The sequence below is a fragment of the Sinocyclocheilus rhinocerous genome, unplaced genomic scaffold (assembly GCF_001515625.1).
Source record: "Sinocyclocheilus rhinocerous isolate Xijiao unplaced genomic scaffold, SAMN03320098_v1.1 scaffold513, whole genome shotgun sequence".
In the NCBI taxonomy this organism is placed as follows: domain Eukaryota; kingdom Metazoa; phylum Chordata; class Actinopteri; order Cypriniformes; family Cyprinidae; genus Sinocyclocheilus; species Sinocyclocheilus rhinocerous.
This window is the reverse complement of record NW_015656019.1, coordinates 1,140,440-1,160,157: the sequence shown is the minus strand read 5'-3', so window position 1 is coordinate 1,160,157 and position 19,718 is coordinate 1,140,440. Positions and strand designations below refer to the sequence as shown.

General features: G+C 37.6%; 1 protein-coding gene across 1 annotated transcript in view; it reads right to left on the bottom strand.

Moving 5' to 3' along the window:
- The window catches only part of LOC107719235 (lysyl oxidase homolog 4-like), a 37,676-nt gene that overhangs the window by 8,432 nt on the left and 9,526 nt on the right, over positions 1–19,718 (bottom strand). The window contains exons 4-10 of the mRNA XM_016526612.1: positions 17,277–17,315; positions 13,629–13,842; positions 12,368–12,548; positions 7,432–7,586; positions 6,314–6,481; positions 5,005–5,167; positions 4,672–4,915 (exon numbers count right to left, since the gene is read on the bottom strand). Coding sequence (XP_016382098.1) covers positions 4,672–4,915; positions 5,005–5,167; positions 6,314–6,481; positions 7,432–7,586; positions 12,368–12,548; positions 13,629–13,842; positions 17,277–17,315 — 1,164 coding nt within the window. The remainder of the gene's footprint in view (positions 1–4,671; positions 4,916–5,004; positions 5,168–6,313; positions 6,482–7,431; positions 7,587–12,367; positions 12,549–13,628; positions 13,843–17,276; positions 17,316–19,718) is intronic.

Genomic DNA, 19,718 nt, shown 5'->3' with positions numbered 1-19,718 from the left:
GCGGCAACCACATGTGACGACCCCGGGCTGGACTCCGCTTCGTCCACGGTGAAAGCCGATCCGGCGATCCACAGCACTAAGTTGATGTATTCCCTCAGCGACCAGCACAGATCAGCTCTAGGCATGACGAAGCGGATATTGTCCTCTTTTGGAAGGCCAACCAAAGTAGTTTCGCTTTCACAACGAAGCACACAATGCATTATAGTCCTTCACGTCCACTCCGATCTCAAAACTCTGGCCATTTGTTAATCATGATGGACGATGACATCGGATGGGGGGGTTTAGGGGGTGTGCCCGAAGCGTGAAACCGTATGCAGAAAGGCACGGAAAATAAATAACGCGTTCTATGGAGCCACTAAAGGGACATGGTTAGCCGCTTGCTAGCGGTAGACTGTTACATTACAGTACATGAAAGTTCACTTACCACATAAACAGAGTAAGGAGAGATGACTGATAGGACAATGGCGAAAGATTTGCAGATACTGAGCACCACTGACAAATATCTAATCTTGTAAAATGTGTGGTAGCGGCAGTACCTACCAGTGCTCAACATCGTGATGTCTGTCAGCCATCGGCGATGGACGATGGCATCATCTATCGGCCCAACCCTACGTGCGGATGGCAGATCCTTTTCCTATTTAGCACCCAAACTCTGGAACAATCTACCTAACACTGTTTGGGAGGCAGACACGCTCTGCCAGTTTAAATCTAGATTAAAGACCCATCTCTTTAACCTGGTTTACATATAACACACTATCACATTTCTATAATTCAAATCTATTAAAGGTTTGTTAGGCTGCATTAATTACCGTATTGTCCCGAATATAAGACGATATTTTTTTCTTGGAAATACATCTGAAAAAACGCGGTCGTCTTATATTCAGGGTCTAGACTTTGACATGTCAATAATACACCCACAACACTAGGTGGCGCCAAAACCGCATAAAACGAGTGTGCCATGAAATACGTAATGTAATGCGTGTTGTAAAGATCGCGAGTAAAAACAAAAGAAGCAGAAAACCTTACAGCTGCATGAGTCGTGACTGTCACGTTAGCCTGATGGGACCAAACTGCCTTTGTGATTTTAAAACGTAAGACAGTACCCAGATTTGAAGACTACAGTAAGATTTTACTTCTACTGTTAATAAGATTTTGGTAGGCTGGTATTAGATGGATAGCCTAAATGTCCTAATTCAGATGGGCTACCTGTTTTTTTTTTATTTTTATGGTATATCAAAAAGTGTATATTTTTTAAATGTGATTTGTTGGTACATTTTACCAGTTTTTATCATACTTTCAAAACAAAAATTAAAATAGGAAAAATATGCAATATGAAAATAATTGAAGACAAAATGTGTTTTACTGAGAAAAAACAAGATTTTGTTTTTAAAAAGCCTTTTTCCAAAAGGTACATCTGGAAAAAGGGGGGTCGTCTTATAATCAGGGTCGTCTTATATTCGGGCCAATACGGTAGGTCAACCGGAACCAAGAAAATTTCCCATAACACCCGATGTACTTGTTACATCATAAGAAGAATGGAATCTACGCTGATATTAATCTGTTTCATTCTTATTCCAAGGTCACCGTAGCCACCCAAATCCAGTCCGTATCCAGTCCAGATGGTGGATCAGCACCTAGAGACAACCTCTACAGCCCTAAATGTCAGTGGAGACCAGGTTAACTAGACCTCATCAACTAGACAGCCATCGGCACAAGACCATGAGAACCAGATGAGTCCTCTGCACAATCTGACTTGTGTTGCAGCCAGGAATTAAACCACACCATGCTAGTTTCTTCTGGCCAGGGGAGAACTGGCCCCCCGACTGAGCCTGGTTTCTCTCAAGGGTTTTTTTTTCTCCATTTCTGTCACCGATGGAGCTTTGGTTTCTTGCCACTGTTGCCTTTGGCTTGCTTAGTTGGGGACAGCTGGATGATGACATCACTGAATCAATGATGCAGTCATGGCCTTTAGGGCAGTCGTGGCCTAATGGTTAGACAGTCTGACTTATAACCCAAAGGTCATGGATTCAAGTCTTGGTATCGGCAGGGATTGTAGGTGGGGGGAGTGAATGACCAGTGCTCTCTTCCACCCTCAATACCACGACTGAGGTGAGACCCTTGAGCAAGGTACTGAACCCCCCACTGCTCCCTGGGCACCGCAGCAAAAAATGGCTGCTCCGGGTGTCTGTTCACTACTCACTACTCTGTGTGTGTGCTCTTGGATGGGTTAAATGCAGAGCACAAATCCTGAGTATGGGACACCATACTTGGCTACATGTCACGCCACTTATTTTTTAGGGGCACCTCCTCTCAGTGGTGGGGCTCCATCTCGGGCCTGCCGGGAGTCTTCGTCTCCTTGACCTGAGAAGCCTGTGGCTCCGCTTCCGGTCTCAAATGGCTCCGCTCCACCCGTCCAGACTCCTGTGCCTGCATTCCTCCCACCCTCGATTCCAGCGTGGACCATGATCCATTCGGCCTCGCCGGGCTCCCTCAGTCAGTCGGCTTCACCTGAGTCGGACCTCGCCAAGCCTCTGCTGCGGAATTGCAGGCCGTCCGCTGGTCTCTGGCCCTCCACCCCTTTGGCTACGGCCCGCTCCTCCCACCCTCAGGCTCCGCCTCCTTCCTCGGTCACTCCTGCTCGCCCTCTGGCCTCCGGATCCCCACCTGTATCTCGGGCCATCATCGCTATGGCTCCGTCGTGGCTGTCTGGATCCTCGGCATCGCTCCACCTCTTCGGCTCTCTGTCAGCGCGGTGGGCTCCACCTCAATCGCCGTCGCCACCTCCAGTTGTCCCCATGGCGGCGTGTGTTCCTATTATTCCTTGGCTCCTCCCTCCATCAGCGCCGCCATGGAGCGCCGTTCTGGCTGTGAACTGGGCACCTGCCATCATGCCCCTGGTCAAGGGCTCTCCCTGGCTTTCACCTCCATCATCACCACCCTGGGCTTTGCTGTTCGTCCTCCTCCCAAGCCTCCTCCTGCATCCCTTTGCCTGTGTGTGCCATCCCTTTGCCAGCCCCTTTCACCATCCCTGTGCCACCTCCTCATCCTCGCCTCCTTGTCTTCATGGCACGGGGTCACGCCTTCCAGGAGGGGGTGTTCTGTCATGGTTTCTGTTAGTTTGGACTCTGTGTTTCATCACCATTTGCCTTAGGGTGCTTTCACACCTGTTGATCGATTGCTTTGTTCCGAAACGGGGATTAAAATTATTACAATGTTGCTTTTTATTCTTGGTGCGGTTCGCTTTCACACGGCAAAGTTTCTAAACGGACCAAATTTGTTAATACAAGTCACGCGCGAGTAAACTGTTCTCATTGGTCAAAGTTCCACGGTTTATTTTCCTGGATTCCATTTAGCTGTCACGGCTGTCATCCGTCAGGATGGAACGACAACAGCTTTGCGGGCTGTTGTTTTTTTGTTTTGTTTTTTTAGCTGTCCTTATATTAATTTATAATTTTGAGCAGGAGTCCAGGATTCATCGGGAAAATTTTTTTTAAATGCACCTAGGAAGAAGAGCAATAAGACGGCATTATAAAATGAAAGAGTGCGCTTTTTTATTTTGAATGGCGAAGACATGCTCACCCACAGACATTCACAGGTTCATTTTGAAGTATTAACAAAACAACAAAGCTAATGCTTTTCACGGAACGCCAAAGGTTCCGAAACAACGGGCCAGGTGTTAAAGCACCCTTAGTTTGTTTGTTGTCACGGACACTAATGTTCAACTTATGTTCAGCTGTGCACTCATTAATCACTTCATTATCACCTGTATTTAAGTTCTCTCTGTTTCAGTTCATTTTGTTCAGTCTCGTCAACTCTACCCTGTGTTTGTGGATTACCTGTGTGTTGGATTAAAAACTTTCTAAACCTTCATCATCTTCTTTGTGCGTTTGAACACAGATTAGCGTGACAAATACAAGATAATAATAATAATAATAACCTGAATTGTCTCGCTTACTGAATGTGCACTATACTACAACGCATGTCTGGATATATATAAAAATAATAATACAAATATGAATAAATAGTTGTTTAAAATTTATTTAAATTAATAATTAAGAAAGAAAAAAATATATATATAATATTATAAAATATTAACAACAACAATAATGATGATGATGATGATGATGATGATGATGATGATAATAATAATAATAATAATAATAATCTGAATTGTCTGTTTAAAACCCTGAAAGTGCACTTGACTACACCGAATGTCTGGATATATATAAAAAATAATCATAAACAGAAAAAAAGTAATTTCAAAATGGATTTAAAGGAATAAACAGGAAAGAAAAAAGTAAAAAAATATATATATCTAATATAAAAATACTAAAAACAACTACAACATCAATAATAATATTTTAACAATAACTAAATTTAAATACTCACTGCACAGCGCTATTTGAGTGCATTGACCACCTGGTTAAACTGGATTTCAGGTAGCCAGTGAATAAGATGTAGATTTTTGCACTGAAACACCATGAATTCATTGTGGAATTTATTTATTTTTTTTAACAGAAGGTCTTGGGTTCTACTTTGCAACATGCACTCAACAAGGGGACCTTTTTATTAAACAAGATGACTAAACTAAACAATATTTGTCTAGCAGCACTCAGGCTACTGTTTCATTCTGTATACACATCAAAACTGAAGAAAGAAGAAAAGCCTCACCTGTGGCACTGGTGCCAGGTCCAGGACTCTCTTGAGGCTCGTGGACGGAAGTCAGCTCTGCCCAAGTTCATGATACGGGAGGAAAAACGCAGAAGACGGCGGTGCCCGTACGGCCACTGCATACGGCTGGCAGAGGAGGAGAGACAGTTCTCCTCATGCGCACAGGTGAGCAGGTGCAGAGGCCTGTCTTCCAGGTAAGCGCTCTCCTGCACGAGCTGTGCATCCAAAACCAGGTCAGGTGCCGCTAAAACATGATGTTGATTTATTCATTTGGATCATTCAGTGCAGATAAAATTATAATGCGCATCAGATTTTGTCATTCCAATCACTTACTTTCAGAACAGGTGACGCCTGCTGCTTTAGCTCCACCTCCTCGAGGGCAGTGGATGTAACTATTTCGACGGCACTGCTGGATGGACATTTCTGTTCCCACACAGTGAGTCCCACTCAACAACACTTCTTCTGCCGCAGGGTCACCTTGCCAGTAATATGTGTCCTATACACAGGAAGGCCACATCTTATTTGTCTCCATATGAAGTAGTAATATACAAATTTATGTAATGTATGTAATACATATGTAATAATAGTAATAGTAATATTAGTATAGTATAGTATAGTATAGTATAGTACAGATTTTACTATTAGGGTATTTGACATGAAATACTTTTTAGGAAGTTGATATGCACTCTAGTTCATGTTACGATGAGTCTAAAACTGTTTTAATTGAGAATTTGTTACTTAAATATTTAATAAATTGTTTTATTTTTATTTTTGTAATAAATTTGTTAATGAACCATAATATTTTGCTAATTAATAATAATAATAATAATTCATTGATTAATAATTAAATTAGGCCAATATAAAGATAAATGTGTGTGTGTGTGTGTGTATTGGCCTAATTTAATTCATTTATCTTTATATTGGCCTAATTTAGGTCAATATAAGCCTATTAGAGCTTATTACCATAAATAAGGTAATCCAGTTATATTCTTTTTTTCAACTGGGAGGTTTTTATGACAATACAACACATTAATTTTCCAATTCTCATGAAAAAACTGAACTGAATTTGTACTGAATATATTATTTATATTTATTATTACTTATATAATATTTTATTTATGATATATGAATCTATGCAGATTAGGTGATTCCATTCGATTTTTTATGATATTTTTTCCACATTAAGTTTAATGAATATCAGTATAAAATTCAATGCTAAAAATAAACAGGCTTAATTTTATTTATGAAAAGTATGATGATTTCTTTATTAGATTTACCTCATAAGCAGTACAGCACTGCACATGTGGTACAGAGACAGTATTAAGGTAAGCACTGTGCCCTGAAAGTATAACCGTCTTGATTCCTGTCCTCAAGTATTGCTTGAAACAGTTGAAGTATGTGCAGGATGCATATCAAATGTACCTGCAATTCTGTCTGAAAATACACAGTTTACCGTTAACCTGTCCCACCTCTTCACCTCCACAAAACAACTACTGTATAACACCGACTTTGCCTAGAAATATCCTGCCCCCTAAACAAGAGCTCTCAAACGCACACAGACTGAGGCAACCAAAGCAAACGAGACAAGAGACATATTCAGAGCGATATTACTGGAAAACACAACATTCTTCGGCAGTCTCACCTGATGGGCACGTGTGGCGAAACCAAAGCCCAGCTGCCTGCATACCACCATGGCTTCATTTATTCCCCAGTTCTCACTACAAATCGTCCCCCAATGCTTTCTGCCCCCCACTTCCATGAGCACCTCCACACGACCCTCAGCCGGGTCCCTGCCCCCCGCCAACCGCACCTAAAACGCAAACACGCTCACAGACATCAAAACTACACATACAGTATTTGAACACTTTTGGCCACTTAACTCACATTTAAAAATGTCTAAACGCCACTGCATTGCATAATCTGTAAACAATGATGCTAGAGCTTTTCTCAGAACTTACTTTCAACCATTTTTTTTTTTTGTAATTAAGTTTAACAAACTAGTTTTAAAGTGATGTTTGATGGATTAAGTGTGTATACATTATATCAAATAAATTCCATATAAAAAATAAAGCAATAATCTCCAAGAAGCCGCGACTAACAGTAAATTTCGGGTGACTCGACCAATCATAATCGAGGGCCAGAAATTATTACAAATAATTTCAATGTAATGCATTGTAATGAAAACAGAAAAAAGTCGGCACACCTAGGCTCCAAAAATACAAAAACTTTAATGATGGACTATCACACAGGAAATAATGCATTATAAAATGCAAAGACATTTAAATCTTGTATATTTATTTTAAATAAATGCCATACAATGTACTAAATGCAAGCCATTTTAAATATGCATATTTATTTTAAATAAAAGCAATATAATGCATAATATAAAGCAAATGCATTATAATCCTGTATATTTATTCTAAATAATTGCCATATAATGCATCATTTAACAAAAAAAACTTTTAAGTCTGTATATTTATTTTAAATAAATGCTATATAATGCACTAAATGAAAAGACATTTAAAATCTGCATATTTATTTAAAATACATTTAATTTAATGCTAATACATCTGTCTGTATATTTATCCAAAAAAAAAATCTATATAATGCATCATATAATACAAAGACTTTTTAAGTGTGGCTTAAATGTCCAAATATTTGGGGGGGGGCTACTGTACAGATAGCATGACTGATAGGAGTCATCATATTTTTCACAGCATGTAGAATCATATCAGAGTAAACTGTAATCATTTTGCTCACCATAGTCTCCATGCCTGTCTTAGGAACATAACATTTGACAGAAGCATCCTGGCTGTGTTCGAATGTCCAGGGAGGGACTTCCTGGAAGTAACAATCCAAAATAGAGCGCTCTGTGCCAGTGCACTGCACTGAGTTCATGTGGATCGGCCCCGTCCCTGTAAAACAAACAGTAAATGTCTTCACAAGGCTTCACAAGTGAAAAGTCTCAAATATAAAACAAAATAACAAACACTCAGCCTGTTTGAGTACTTTCAGCCACAGAGAACACTAGATACTTTCTAACCGACCCTTTCCTAAACATTCCCTTAAAAAAAAAACGCTGCTCACCATTTTTGCAGACTAAATCTTGTTCTTTACTGATGTAAATCTATAGAGGATCTGTCTGTTTCCACTCCATAACTCAATCACATTACTGTGTAATTTAATAATTTATCATTATGGAACATTCTAAATGATATAACACTCAAAACTGTTATTGGGGCGGTACCTTTCAAATGGTACTAATATGTATACTTCAGGTGCTAAGGTCCTAATATGTAGTGCTGGTTATATTACTTACAAATTGTAGTCCATTACTGATTACAAATTACATGACATAAATTATAGCTTGTATTGTCTATTGTCTATTGGATTACACACATTAGGCAATGTATTCAGACTACTTTTTGATTACTTTTAGATTCATTTTGACCTAAAATATATTCCTTTCTCTGTTATCAACACTGTGAAGTGTATTAAACATTACATTATGCCAGGGTTTCCCAAACTGGGGTTTATGAATGAACTACAGGGGGTTTACAGTGAGATGATGAAAAGCTAGAAGTCTTTCCAAATGTATAAAAGCAGAAGAATTTTAGAAAAGAAAATTTAAGAGAGAGAGAAGAATTAGGGCAAATCAAATTATGAATAATTTACTGCTATTGTGTGAATTATATGTAATAACGTAATCTATAAAAAAAAAAGTAACTGTAATCTGAGTATTCATACAAATTAAGCATGTATATGTAATATAATCTAATTACAAGTATTAATTTTTGGAATCTGATTACATAATTCATATTACATGTAATCAGTTATGACCCAGCACTCCTAATATACTAAAATATTGAAATGTACCATTTAGGGGTTAATGTGTTCCAAAGATGTACCTTTTAGCTTTTGTTTCTTCACCTCAGTGACTGCTCTCTTTTTTTTCTGAGAGTTTAGTGTTAAAGCAGAATTCCTCATCATTCACCAGAAGGGCACACATGAGTCTGATCAGATTCAGAGGTGTGCGTTTATTTTGTGAAATCATTATGATCACATTCTTGAAGTTCTATGGATATAAAAGAGCTTGACTGCATATCAGATGTCACAGTTCATTTCCATCTTGTTTACTGTGATATAAAAACATTGGTCGTTTTAGCCTGAGGAGGCCGCTAAATCAGAGCCTAACGTGAGCATTGTGCTAAAACTTCAGATTTGAATCTCACAAGAATGTGAAATCCACTACACTGCATAAATATACCACAGCAACATTAGTATGAGAGTAATTATATAGTTTTTCCCCATCTCAGAAAAACATGCTGGGGAAATTCTGGGTAAATGAAACAGAAAGCTACATGAACTGCTGTGGAAAAACAGCGGTTATGTGCTACTGCACTAAGTTCAAAAAGTCCTATTTCTACCAAAGCAAAGAAATCATGACCAGCTGTTTAGTTTTGAAACAAAAATGACAAACCCCAAAAGTAAACACAGCACCCTATTCGGCCTCGCTTCAGGGAAGCAAATTGCTAGAGATAAAACCCTGAGGGTTAGTATTGAAATGTTCCATCAAAGAGAATATTACATATAATCTAGGATGTAATCAAAGATAAGGGGTCGAACATGAAAGACGGTCTAATCAGATTCAATGATCTATGCTAAGCTACAGCTAAAAGTGCTACCGCCAGACCCGGAGATCGGCTAAATGGATTCGAAAACGGTAAAACTCAACTGTTTAACTCTAGGGGAGTTGGAAAATGAGCCTATTTTCAAAAACAGTGGAGTGTTCCTTTAAGACTCACTGAAAGAAAAAAAAACATTATAAATGTTAGTGTTTACTGTCATATTTTTATAGTGCTTACTGTCACTTTTGATCAACTAATGCATTTTAGCTGAAAAAAAATCAAACTTAAATATAAATCTCAGTATAAATAAAAAACAGCGTATGCTCAAAAAGGCAAGTAAATAACAGAAAAATGGAAGCAAAGACTAAGTAGTCCAGAAGTGGCTGAGGGAAAGGGAGTGGTTCTGTGACCGACTGCAGTGAACAGTTTCACTAGAGTGTGGTTTACGGAAAATTGCCATTTTTTTCTCCCTAAAATAAAACAACATATATATTCCGCATTAATGGTGTTTTCTTTTCATGAGATGACTATAATCCCTATTTTAGGAGCAGATTAAGTTGCTATATAAGAAATATTTCTCTCAGCTAAGTGCAATGTCAGCATCAGTTCGAAGCCAGAGGAAAAAAAACTCAGTGTGTATTGCATACAAAAATAAAGTTTATATGCTTATACGTTTTGCCTGCAAAGTGTGAATGTGACTTGAAATTCCTCACCTAAAGTGTCTAACTGAAGTAAAAACGGCTGATACAGCATTCAAACAAATCTCAAGACATGAAATCATCTTGGAACTTCAGGAAAGATAGGTTTACTTTCATCTTACTGGGAGGTAAGGCATCAGAACATCTCAACAGAATGCACTGCTTCATGCTGAACCATGCTGAAGGCTTTAAAAGATCTACTTTATCATGTACAGTTCATGCTAACTCTATGATCAAACTGGATAAAACCATTTTTGGGGAAAAAAATCCACTGAGAGAATCTGCTCCACAATACAGTCACAATGACAATCCATCTTCTAGTTTGTTTCCACCACTAAGCACATTAAAGGGATAGTTCATGATCCATAATTGAGAGTAAATAATGACAGAATTGTCAAATATTTTCAAAACTGTATGACTTTTTTTCTTCTGTGGAACATAAAATGAGATATTTTGTAATTGAGAGTAAATAATGACAGAATTGTCAAATATTTTCAAAACCGTATGACTTTTTTTCTTCTGTGGAACATAAAATGAGATATTTTGAAAAAAAAAATATTTTAAATGAAAGTCCATTGGTGTCCATATTGTTTGAACCCCAACTTTCTTCAAAATATCTTCTTTTATGTTCCACAGAAGAAAGAAAGAAGGTTTGGAATGACATGAGGTTTCAGTTTTGGATGAACTATCACTTTATATTATATTAAATGTCTGGAAAATCAGGCAGTGCAATGAACACTGTACCAACACCATTATTCAGGATAATTTCTAAATGTGGTTACCACAGTCTGGTGCATGTAACCCATCTCAACAGATTTCCTATTTTTACCGCCTGTCCCAAACAGTCCAGCTCTGTTCTGTCATTGAAACGCTAATTTGTGTCTCTCTTCACTCACTATATGTTTTTGTGGCCTCGGCTGCACTAGGAAAATTATACACATCAATAAATACGCCTAAAGACCTCAACGCTACGGACGTACAGAAATCATAAGCTTTGATCTCTATTCCTGCTACTTCTACATCCAAATGGCTGAATTCAAAAATCAGCAAGTGGAGTCACGCTTATGTCCTACGTCATCGGCTGGAACGCCACTTTCTCGTGAACGCGTATATGACAGTTAGCGGAAGCTAGAGATTACAGTTTATAAAGTTTTAAATATGGATATTTTTCTTGCTTCAGAAGACCTTTATTAACCCCCCGGAGCTGTGTGGAGCACTTTTTACCATGGATAGATGCATGTTTTTGTGCTTCAAAATTTCGACACCCATTCACTGCCATTATAAGTTCGGAAGAGCCAGGACATTTTTTTTTTATTAACTCTGATTATATTCGTCTGAAAGAAGAAAGTCATATACACCTAGGATGGCTTGAGGGTGAGTAAATCATGGGGTAATTTTCATTTTTGGGTGTACTATCCCTTTAAAAGTTGTTCAAACTAACACGTACTCTGGTTGCTTTAAACTGAATTTTAAAAGTGTAATTTCTAATAAAATTATCAGCCAACAAGCAAGTAACACATCAAAGCCTGTTTGCATTTACAATATTTGACACTTGATGAATGTTAAATTGAGACCTTGACTGGATTATTGAATGCGTCAACCTTACGCAGGTTCGTTTCAAGTGTCTGGACTCTCATATGGGTCACTACTGGTGTAATAAAGCTTATATTTCAAAATAACAGACCCCTAAAATCATCATCCATAAATCAACATTTCATTCTTTCACTTCTTTGAACGGTGGCACCTGATAAAACATCATCTATGAGTCAAACCTCTTTTCACTTTCTTTCTTTAAACAACATTGCAGCTCTGTTTCTCATCAAAGTGATATTGGGAAGTCTTCAATAAATAGCTACTGTCATCACTTCTCTTTGGCAGAGCAATTATCCCATCTTGTCAGAGTGGACCGATGCCTCTTGGAATACAGATCACCAGTGTGCTTTGTCTCACTCAGCCAAAGTAAACTCGCATGCAGTGTGGATCTGAGCCACTGAAAGTTCAGGGAAATCTCCTTGGTTTAAAGCATCATCACTGACTTTGAATTCATGTTTTGCACCTGTCCTGAAGAGTGTGATATCGCATAATGTAAAACATAATCTCTGACTGCTTTCATATTCAGCTGCAGACAGGCGTATCCCACAGATGAGCAGAGCTTACAAATTAAACTCAGACTCAGACTACTGTGGAATCATGTGGCAGACTCAGTATGATCATAATCATGTTCGTAGTTCTGAATCACCTTCTTCCTATAAACACCATATTGACTCAAAGCAGATTAAAGGAACAGGTAATCAAAAAATGACAATTCTATATTTTACTTGCCCTCATGTTGATCCTACTGGGATCCTTCAAGCTTAAACTAATTCTCACCTTGACCCATGTATGCTCCGGAAAGAGCCTCTTTGGCAGTGCCGAAGCCCAGCTCTCTGCACACCACACTGGCTGAGATCCGGTCCCATCGGTGGTCAACCACAGTTCCCCACTTTCCCTCACGGAGAACCTCAACTCTTCCTTCTCCCAGACGTGGTCCGGCCTTCAGACGCACTGACAGCTATGAGAGGAGAAAAAAGACTGACAAGGTTACTTTCAAGAAATCATATTTTTCCATCTCAGGCCCAAAGCACCAGGGTTATAACCACAACAGACATTTGGGGAGCACCAGTGAGGTGCATGTCTTCCCCAATCTTCAGATTAGTGGTCAACAAATATGTTTTTATGTTTAATAGGTTGATTCTAATGTAATATTAGCCCGAACCCTTAATATGTGGTTACAGCTTTGCAAAATACTAAGCCTACATTAGTTTAACCCCATAACAGTGTTTTTTTATTTTAATATATTTTAAAATGTAATTTAATAATGTGGAAAAGCTGAATTTTCAGCATTATTACTCTAGTCTTCAGTGTCACATGATCCTTCGGAAATCATGCTAAGGTGCTGATTTGGTGCCCATGAAACATTTCTTAATATTGTCATCAATGTTGAACTTTGTGGAAACCATGATACATTTTTTCAAGATTATTTGATGAATATAAACTTTAAAAGAGCAGCATTTATTTGAAACAGAAATCTTTTGTAACAATTTAAAAGTCTTTACTGTCCCTTTAGATCAATTTAATGCACCCTTGCTGAATAAAAGTATTAGAGATAGTGTCTATGCCAGTTCTGTTACATTCAAAACATCAGGGATGAACATTATAGGGTTTGAAGATCAGTGCAAAAAGGCAAAAATCTTTGTGCCTCACCATATTATTTATAGTTTATACTGGCATGTTTTGTGCCAAGAACATTATATTTTCTTTAACGCTTTTTTGAAAGCATGATATTTTAATTCCAATAACAGCATAATGAGGGTCAAATTTTATTATGGTAATTATATTGTTTTTTAGTGTTTTCTTATTCTATTTTTTTAAGTTATCTATTCAGTATTACCCATTAAAATGTAATGATGATGATTGGGGACAAATTTGTTATTCTGATAAAATACAAACATTTAAAAATATATATAAAATATTATACACCAAGCAGTCAAATTCACCCTTACGTCAGTTCATTGCATACTAAATGGTCAAATCCACCCTTAATAATAGTCAGTCAATTCATCCAAAAATAACCAAATGTTTTTAGGATTACCTCTGCAGGGTGAGGTGCTTGGGGTCTGCCAGAGAACATACGAGCAAACTGTGGTCCTGGGACACAGCGGGCCACTGCATGGCGTCCGTTCTTACAGGGGGCGGGGCTTCGAGGGATTGACAGCTGGGTTTGGCACTCCGCCAGGCTGGGCTCTGTGCCCAAACAATGTACTTTCTCAACCCAGAATCCCTTCTTCTTGGTCATCTGACTCAATCTAGGAGACATTATAGGTCACAAGAGCAATACTACATTAAGAGTTAAATTAAGAGTACAAGAAGATGTTCTGATGGATGGTAAAGAAAAATGTTTTAGTATGCATGTAGATATTTGCCAAAGAAGAGTCAACTGAAATCACCTGGTTGTTGAATCCTTGACTTTCTTATCCCATATTTTTCTGTAAATTAAAAGAAAGAAAATTTTAAAAGTTGAAATAAGCTGGGAAAAAATGTTCAATTTATGGTGCTGTTCCCCCAGACTAACCAGCAAAAATAGCAATATTACACTGGCAATAAAACAATATAAATTTACAGAAAGCCTTAGGCCACGTGAGGTTTTGTCATTAGCAGGCAATTACAGTAAAAACTCACTGTGCCAGATCTTCATTTACATTTGTGTCTTTATTTAAGAAAATGCAACAATCAGCACTCCAAAGTTTCATTCATTTACATAGCTGTTATATAATAATAAAATGTATGGCCCACAGACTTCAAAAGAACTCACACATATGTTTTAACTTAATCTACCACTAAACTGGCTTTCAAAGATGTACATTCTATAAACAGATATTTCCACTGGCATATTGGCATTCCAGAACGGCACAGCAAGACTTCCCAAAAAACTAACTGAGACAAACTTATACTCAAAATAACAGAGAGACAGAGAAAGAGAGATCCACCCAAGAACACCTACCCTCAATAATGCACCTGTCATCACAGTGACACATGGTATCAGGAAGAGCCAGGACATTTTTTTTTTTATTAACTCTGATTATATTCGTCTGAAAGAAGAAAGTCATATACACCTAGGATGGCTTGAGGGTGAGTAAATCATGGGGTAATTTTCATTTTTGGGTGTACTATCCCTTTAAAAGTTGTTCAAACTAACACGTACTCTGGTTGCTTTAAACTGAATTTTAAAAGTGTAATTTCTAATAAAATTATCAGCCAACAAGCAAGTAACACATCAAAGCCTGTTTGCATTTACAATATTTGACACTTGATGAATGTTAAATTGAGACCTTGACTGGATTATTGAATGCGTCAACCTTACGCAGGTTCATTTCAAGTGTCTGGACTCTCATATGGGTCACTACTGGTGTAATAAAGCTTATATTTCAAAATAACAGACCCCTAAAATCATCATCCATAAATCAACATTTCATTCTTTCACTTCTTTGAACGGTGGCACCTGATAAAACATCATCTATGAGTCAAACCTCTTTTCACTTTCTTTCTTTAAACAACATTGCAGCTCTGTTTCTCATCAAAGTGATATTGGGAAGTCTTCAATAAATAGCTACTGTCATCACTTCTCTTTGGCAGAGCAATTATCCCATCTTGTCAGAGTGGACCGATGCCTCTTGGAATACAGATCACCAGTGTGCTTTGTCTCACTCAGCCAAAGTAAACTCGCATGCAGTGTGGATCTGAGCCACTGAAAGTTCAGGGAAATCTCCTTGGTTTAAAGCATCATCACTGACTTTGAATTCATGTTTTGCACCTGTCCTGAAGAGTGTGATATCGCATAATGTAAAACATAATCTCTGACTGCTTTCATATTCAGCTGCAGACAGGCGTATCCCACAGATGAGCAGAGCTTACAAATTAAACTCAGACTCAGACTACTGTGGAATCATATGGCAGACTCAGTATGATCATAATCATGTTCGTAGTTCTGAATCACCTTCTTCCTATAAACACCATATTGACTCAAAGCAGATTAAAGGAACAGGTAATCAAAAAATGACAATTCTATATTTTACTTGCCCTCATGTTGATCCTACTGGGATCCTTCAAGCTTAAACTAATTCTCACCTTGACCCATGTATGCTCCGGAAAGAGCCTCTTTGGCAGTGCCGAAGCCCAGCTCTCTGCACACCACACTGGCTGAGATCCGGTCCCATCGGTGGTCAACCACAGTTCCCCACTTTCCCTCACGGAGAACCTCAACTCTTCCTTCTCCCAGACGTGGTCCGGCCTTCAGACGCACTGACAGCTATGAGAGGAGAAAAAAGACTGACAAGGTTACTTTCAAGAAATCATATTTTTCCATCTCAGGCCCAAAGCACCAGGGTTATAACCACAACAGACATTTGGGGAGCACCAGTGAGGTGCATGTCTTCCCCAATCTTCAGATTAGTGGTCAACAAATATGTTTTTATGTTTAATAGGTTGATTCTAATGTAATATTAGCCCGAACCCTTAATATGTGGTTACAGCTTTGCAAAATACTAAGCCTACATTAGTTTAACCCCATAACAGTGTTTTTTATTTTAATATATTTTAAAATGTAATTTAATAATGTGGAAAAGCTGAATTTTCAGCATTATTACTCTAGTCTTCAGTGTCACATGATCCTTCGGAAATCATGCTAAGGTGCTGATTTGGTGCCCATGAAACATTTCTTAATATTGTCATCAATGTTGAACTTTGTGGAAACCATGATACATTTTTTCAAGATTATTTGATGAATATAAACTTTAAAAGAGCAGCATTTATTTGAAACAGAAATCTTTTGTAACAATTTAAAAGTCTTTACTGTCCCTTTAGATCAATTTAATGCACCCTTGCTGAATAAAAGTATTAGAGATAGTGTCTATGCCAGTTCTGTTACATTCAAAACATCAGGGATGAACATTATAGGGTTTGAAGATCAGTGCAAAAAGGCAAAAATCTTTGTGCCTCACCATATTATTTATAGTTTATACTGGCATGTTTTGTGCCAAGAACATTATATTTTCTTTAACGCTTTTTTGAAAGCATGATATTTTAATTCCAATAACAGCATAATGAGGGTCAAATTTTATTATGGTAATTATATTGTTTTTTAGTGTTTTCTTATTCTATTTTTTTAAGTTATCTATTCAGTATTACCCATTAAAATGTAATGATGATGATTGGGGACAAATTTGTTATTCTGATAAAATACAAACATTTAAAAATATATATAAAATATTATACACCAAGCAGTCAAATTCACCCTTACGTCAGTTCATTGCATACTAAATGGTCAAATCCACCCTTAATAATAGTCAGTCAATTCATCCAAAAATAACCAAATGTTTTTAGGATTACCTCTGCAGGGTGAGGTGCTTGGGGTCTGCCAGAGAACATACGAGCAAACTGTGGTCCTGGGACACAGCGGGCCACTGCATGGCGTCCGTTCTTACAGGGGGTGGGGCTTCGAGGGATTGACAGCTGGGTTTGGCACTCCGCCAGGCTGGGCTCTGTGCCCAAACAATGTACTTTCTCAACCCAGAATCCCTTCTTCTTGGTCATCTGACTCAATCTAGGAGACATTATAGGTCACAAGAGCAATACTACATTAAGAGTTAAATTAAGAGTACAAGAAGATGTTCTGATGGATGGTAAAGAAAAATGTTTTAGTATGCATGTAGATATTTGCCAAAGAAGAGTCAACTGAAATCACCTGGTTGTTGAATCCTTGACTTTCTTATCCCATATTTTTCTGTAAATTAAAAGAAAGAAAATTTTAAAAGTTGAAATAAGCTGGGAAAAAATGTTCAATTTATGGTGCTGTTCCCCCAGACTAACCAGCAAAAATAGCAATATTACACTGGCAATAAAACAATATAAATTTACAGAAAGCCATAGGCCACGTGAGGTTTTGTCATTAGCAGGCAATTACAGTAAAAACTCACTGTGCCAGATCTTCATTTACATTTGTGTCTTTATTTAAGAAAATGCAACAATCAGCACTCCAAAGTTTCATTCATTTACATAGCTGTTATATAATAATAAAATGTATGGCCCACAGACTTCAAAAGAACTCACACATATGTTTTAACTTAATCTACCACTAAACTGGCTTTCAAAGATGTACATTCTATAAACAGATATTTCCACTGGCATATTGGCATTCCAGAACGGCACAGCAAGACTTCCCAAAAAACTAACTGAGACAAACTTATACTCAAAATAACAGAGAGACAGAGAAAGAGAGATCCACCCAAGAACACCTACCCTCAATAATGCACCTGTCATCACAGTGACACATGGTATCATTACTGTCATCATCACCGTCTGTCCAACTAAATGTGGTAGTTATGGAAGATTTGGCCTGGTAACCCAATGGATGTGTGTTTAATACACTCTGATTTTGCTGAATCTGTTTTTCTGACGGCACTTACAAAATAGTTTATCAAATGTCTACTTAAATGGACTTTCAAAATAGGAAACTTTCGAAATATTCTCCTGATGGAGCCGCTTTAACAATGAATTTCAAATGAGAATATCAGTCAACAGAAAAGAAACCAAATTCAAATGCTCTCCAGTTTAATGACCCCATAAAATATTTTGGATGTTTCTTGAAATGGCCAGTTTTGAGCACTTCAGTTTGGAACGACCCTTCAATATGGCGCCCATGATTGTTTTCACTCCGAAGTGCCCTTCGGAGGGCGATATATCCCATTTGGAACGCACCGGGTGAAACAGAGCTTTTCGAAACTCTGAATCAGTTAACCATTGCGTTGATTCACTGTTTTGAAGCTCTCCAATCGGATCGCGCATCACGAATCATTTGATTTGGTTCGGAGCGGGTTTGTGAATCATTTGATTTAGATCAGAATTTTGCGTATCGCGAATCATTTGATTCAGATCGGGACTTGCGTATCCCAAATCTTTTTTCTTATTTCTTTTTTAACAGTACAAACCATCAAACCTTTAAGACAGCACAGTTATAAAAACTAAACAAAAACAAAAAAAAGAAAGTATACACAAATACAAATCCCTTAAGAAAATTAACCATGGTTTTATTATAGTAAAAGTGTAGTGGGCCTAACCATGTTTTACTACAAATACCATGGTTAAACTATGGTTAGTGTAGCAAAACCATGGTTAATTTGTGGTTGCCATGGTTTAACTATAGGCTAACAATGTGTGTGTGTGTGTGTGTTGTTGTTGTTTTGTTTTGTTTTTAGAGCCAGATTTTTGTTTGTGTTATGTGAAATTTAGCTAGATAAATAATTATAACTAGTTATGATTAATTATTCATATTTCCCCATAAATGAGCTGATTCGTTACACAGGAAACACTCACATTCCCTTTTTGAGTAGTCAAACAAACCAAAGAATGGTCACTTCCAAAATGAGATTGGATGAACATTTTAAAAAATCTCACCAAAAAATCTTCTCTGTGTGGGTACATTGGCAAACAAGTGAATGACATCTTCATCAGAAGAATGACAAAAACAGCAACTCACTTTAATGTCCAAATATAATATTTTTTTGTGAAATTTGGAGTAACTCATTAATCTGTTGTTTGACATCTTCCTTTAGTAGGGACACTATGACATGTCCCAACCAATATCCAGCAACTACTAAATTGTCTCTAGCAATACTTTTGATCAAACAATTAAATGTCTGTTGTCTGCCGTTATGTCCCCATGCCAAAATCAAACCTACACCCTTGCTTAAAGTTATTATTAATGCCAATACATAAACAAAAAAATGTATTTGATATATAGAATAAGTTTATTTAATTATTTTTATTCTTAATTTATAAATCAAGTTGCACATTTATATATCAAATGTGCCACTCTGAAAGTGAAGAGATACTTTAGACAATAACAGTCTGTTTTTTCATTTGTTCTTACAGTTGCTGGCACTGAAATACCCACCTGCTCATGTAATTAGTCCAAGAGTTCCACCCTTGGTTTACTGCTGAACCAAGAAAACTTAATGATAGAGAGCGATGGTCTGTTTGGAGACAACAATCATGCCACTGTTTTAAGCATTAGTCTATACACATACACACACAAGTCTTTCTCTCTCAGTACATCTTACGAAACATGCTGTTTAAGCATTTATTAAGCAATAGGGCACTCTAATCTGCGATAAAGTTATTTTATATG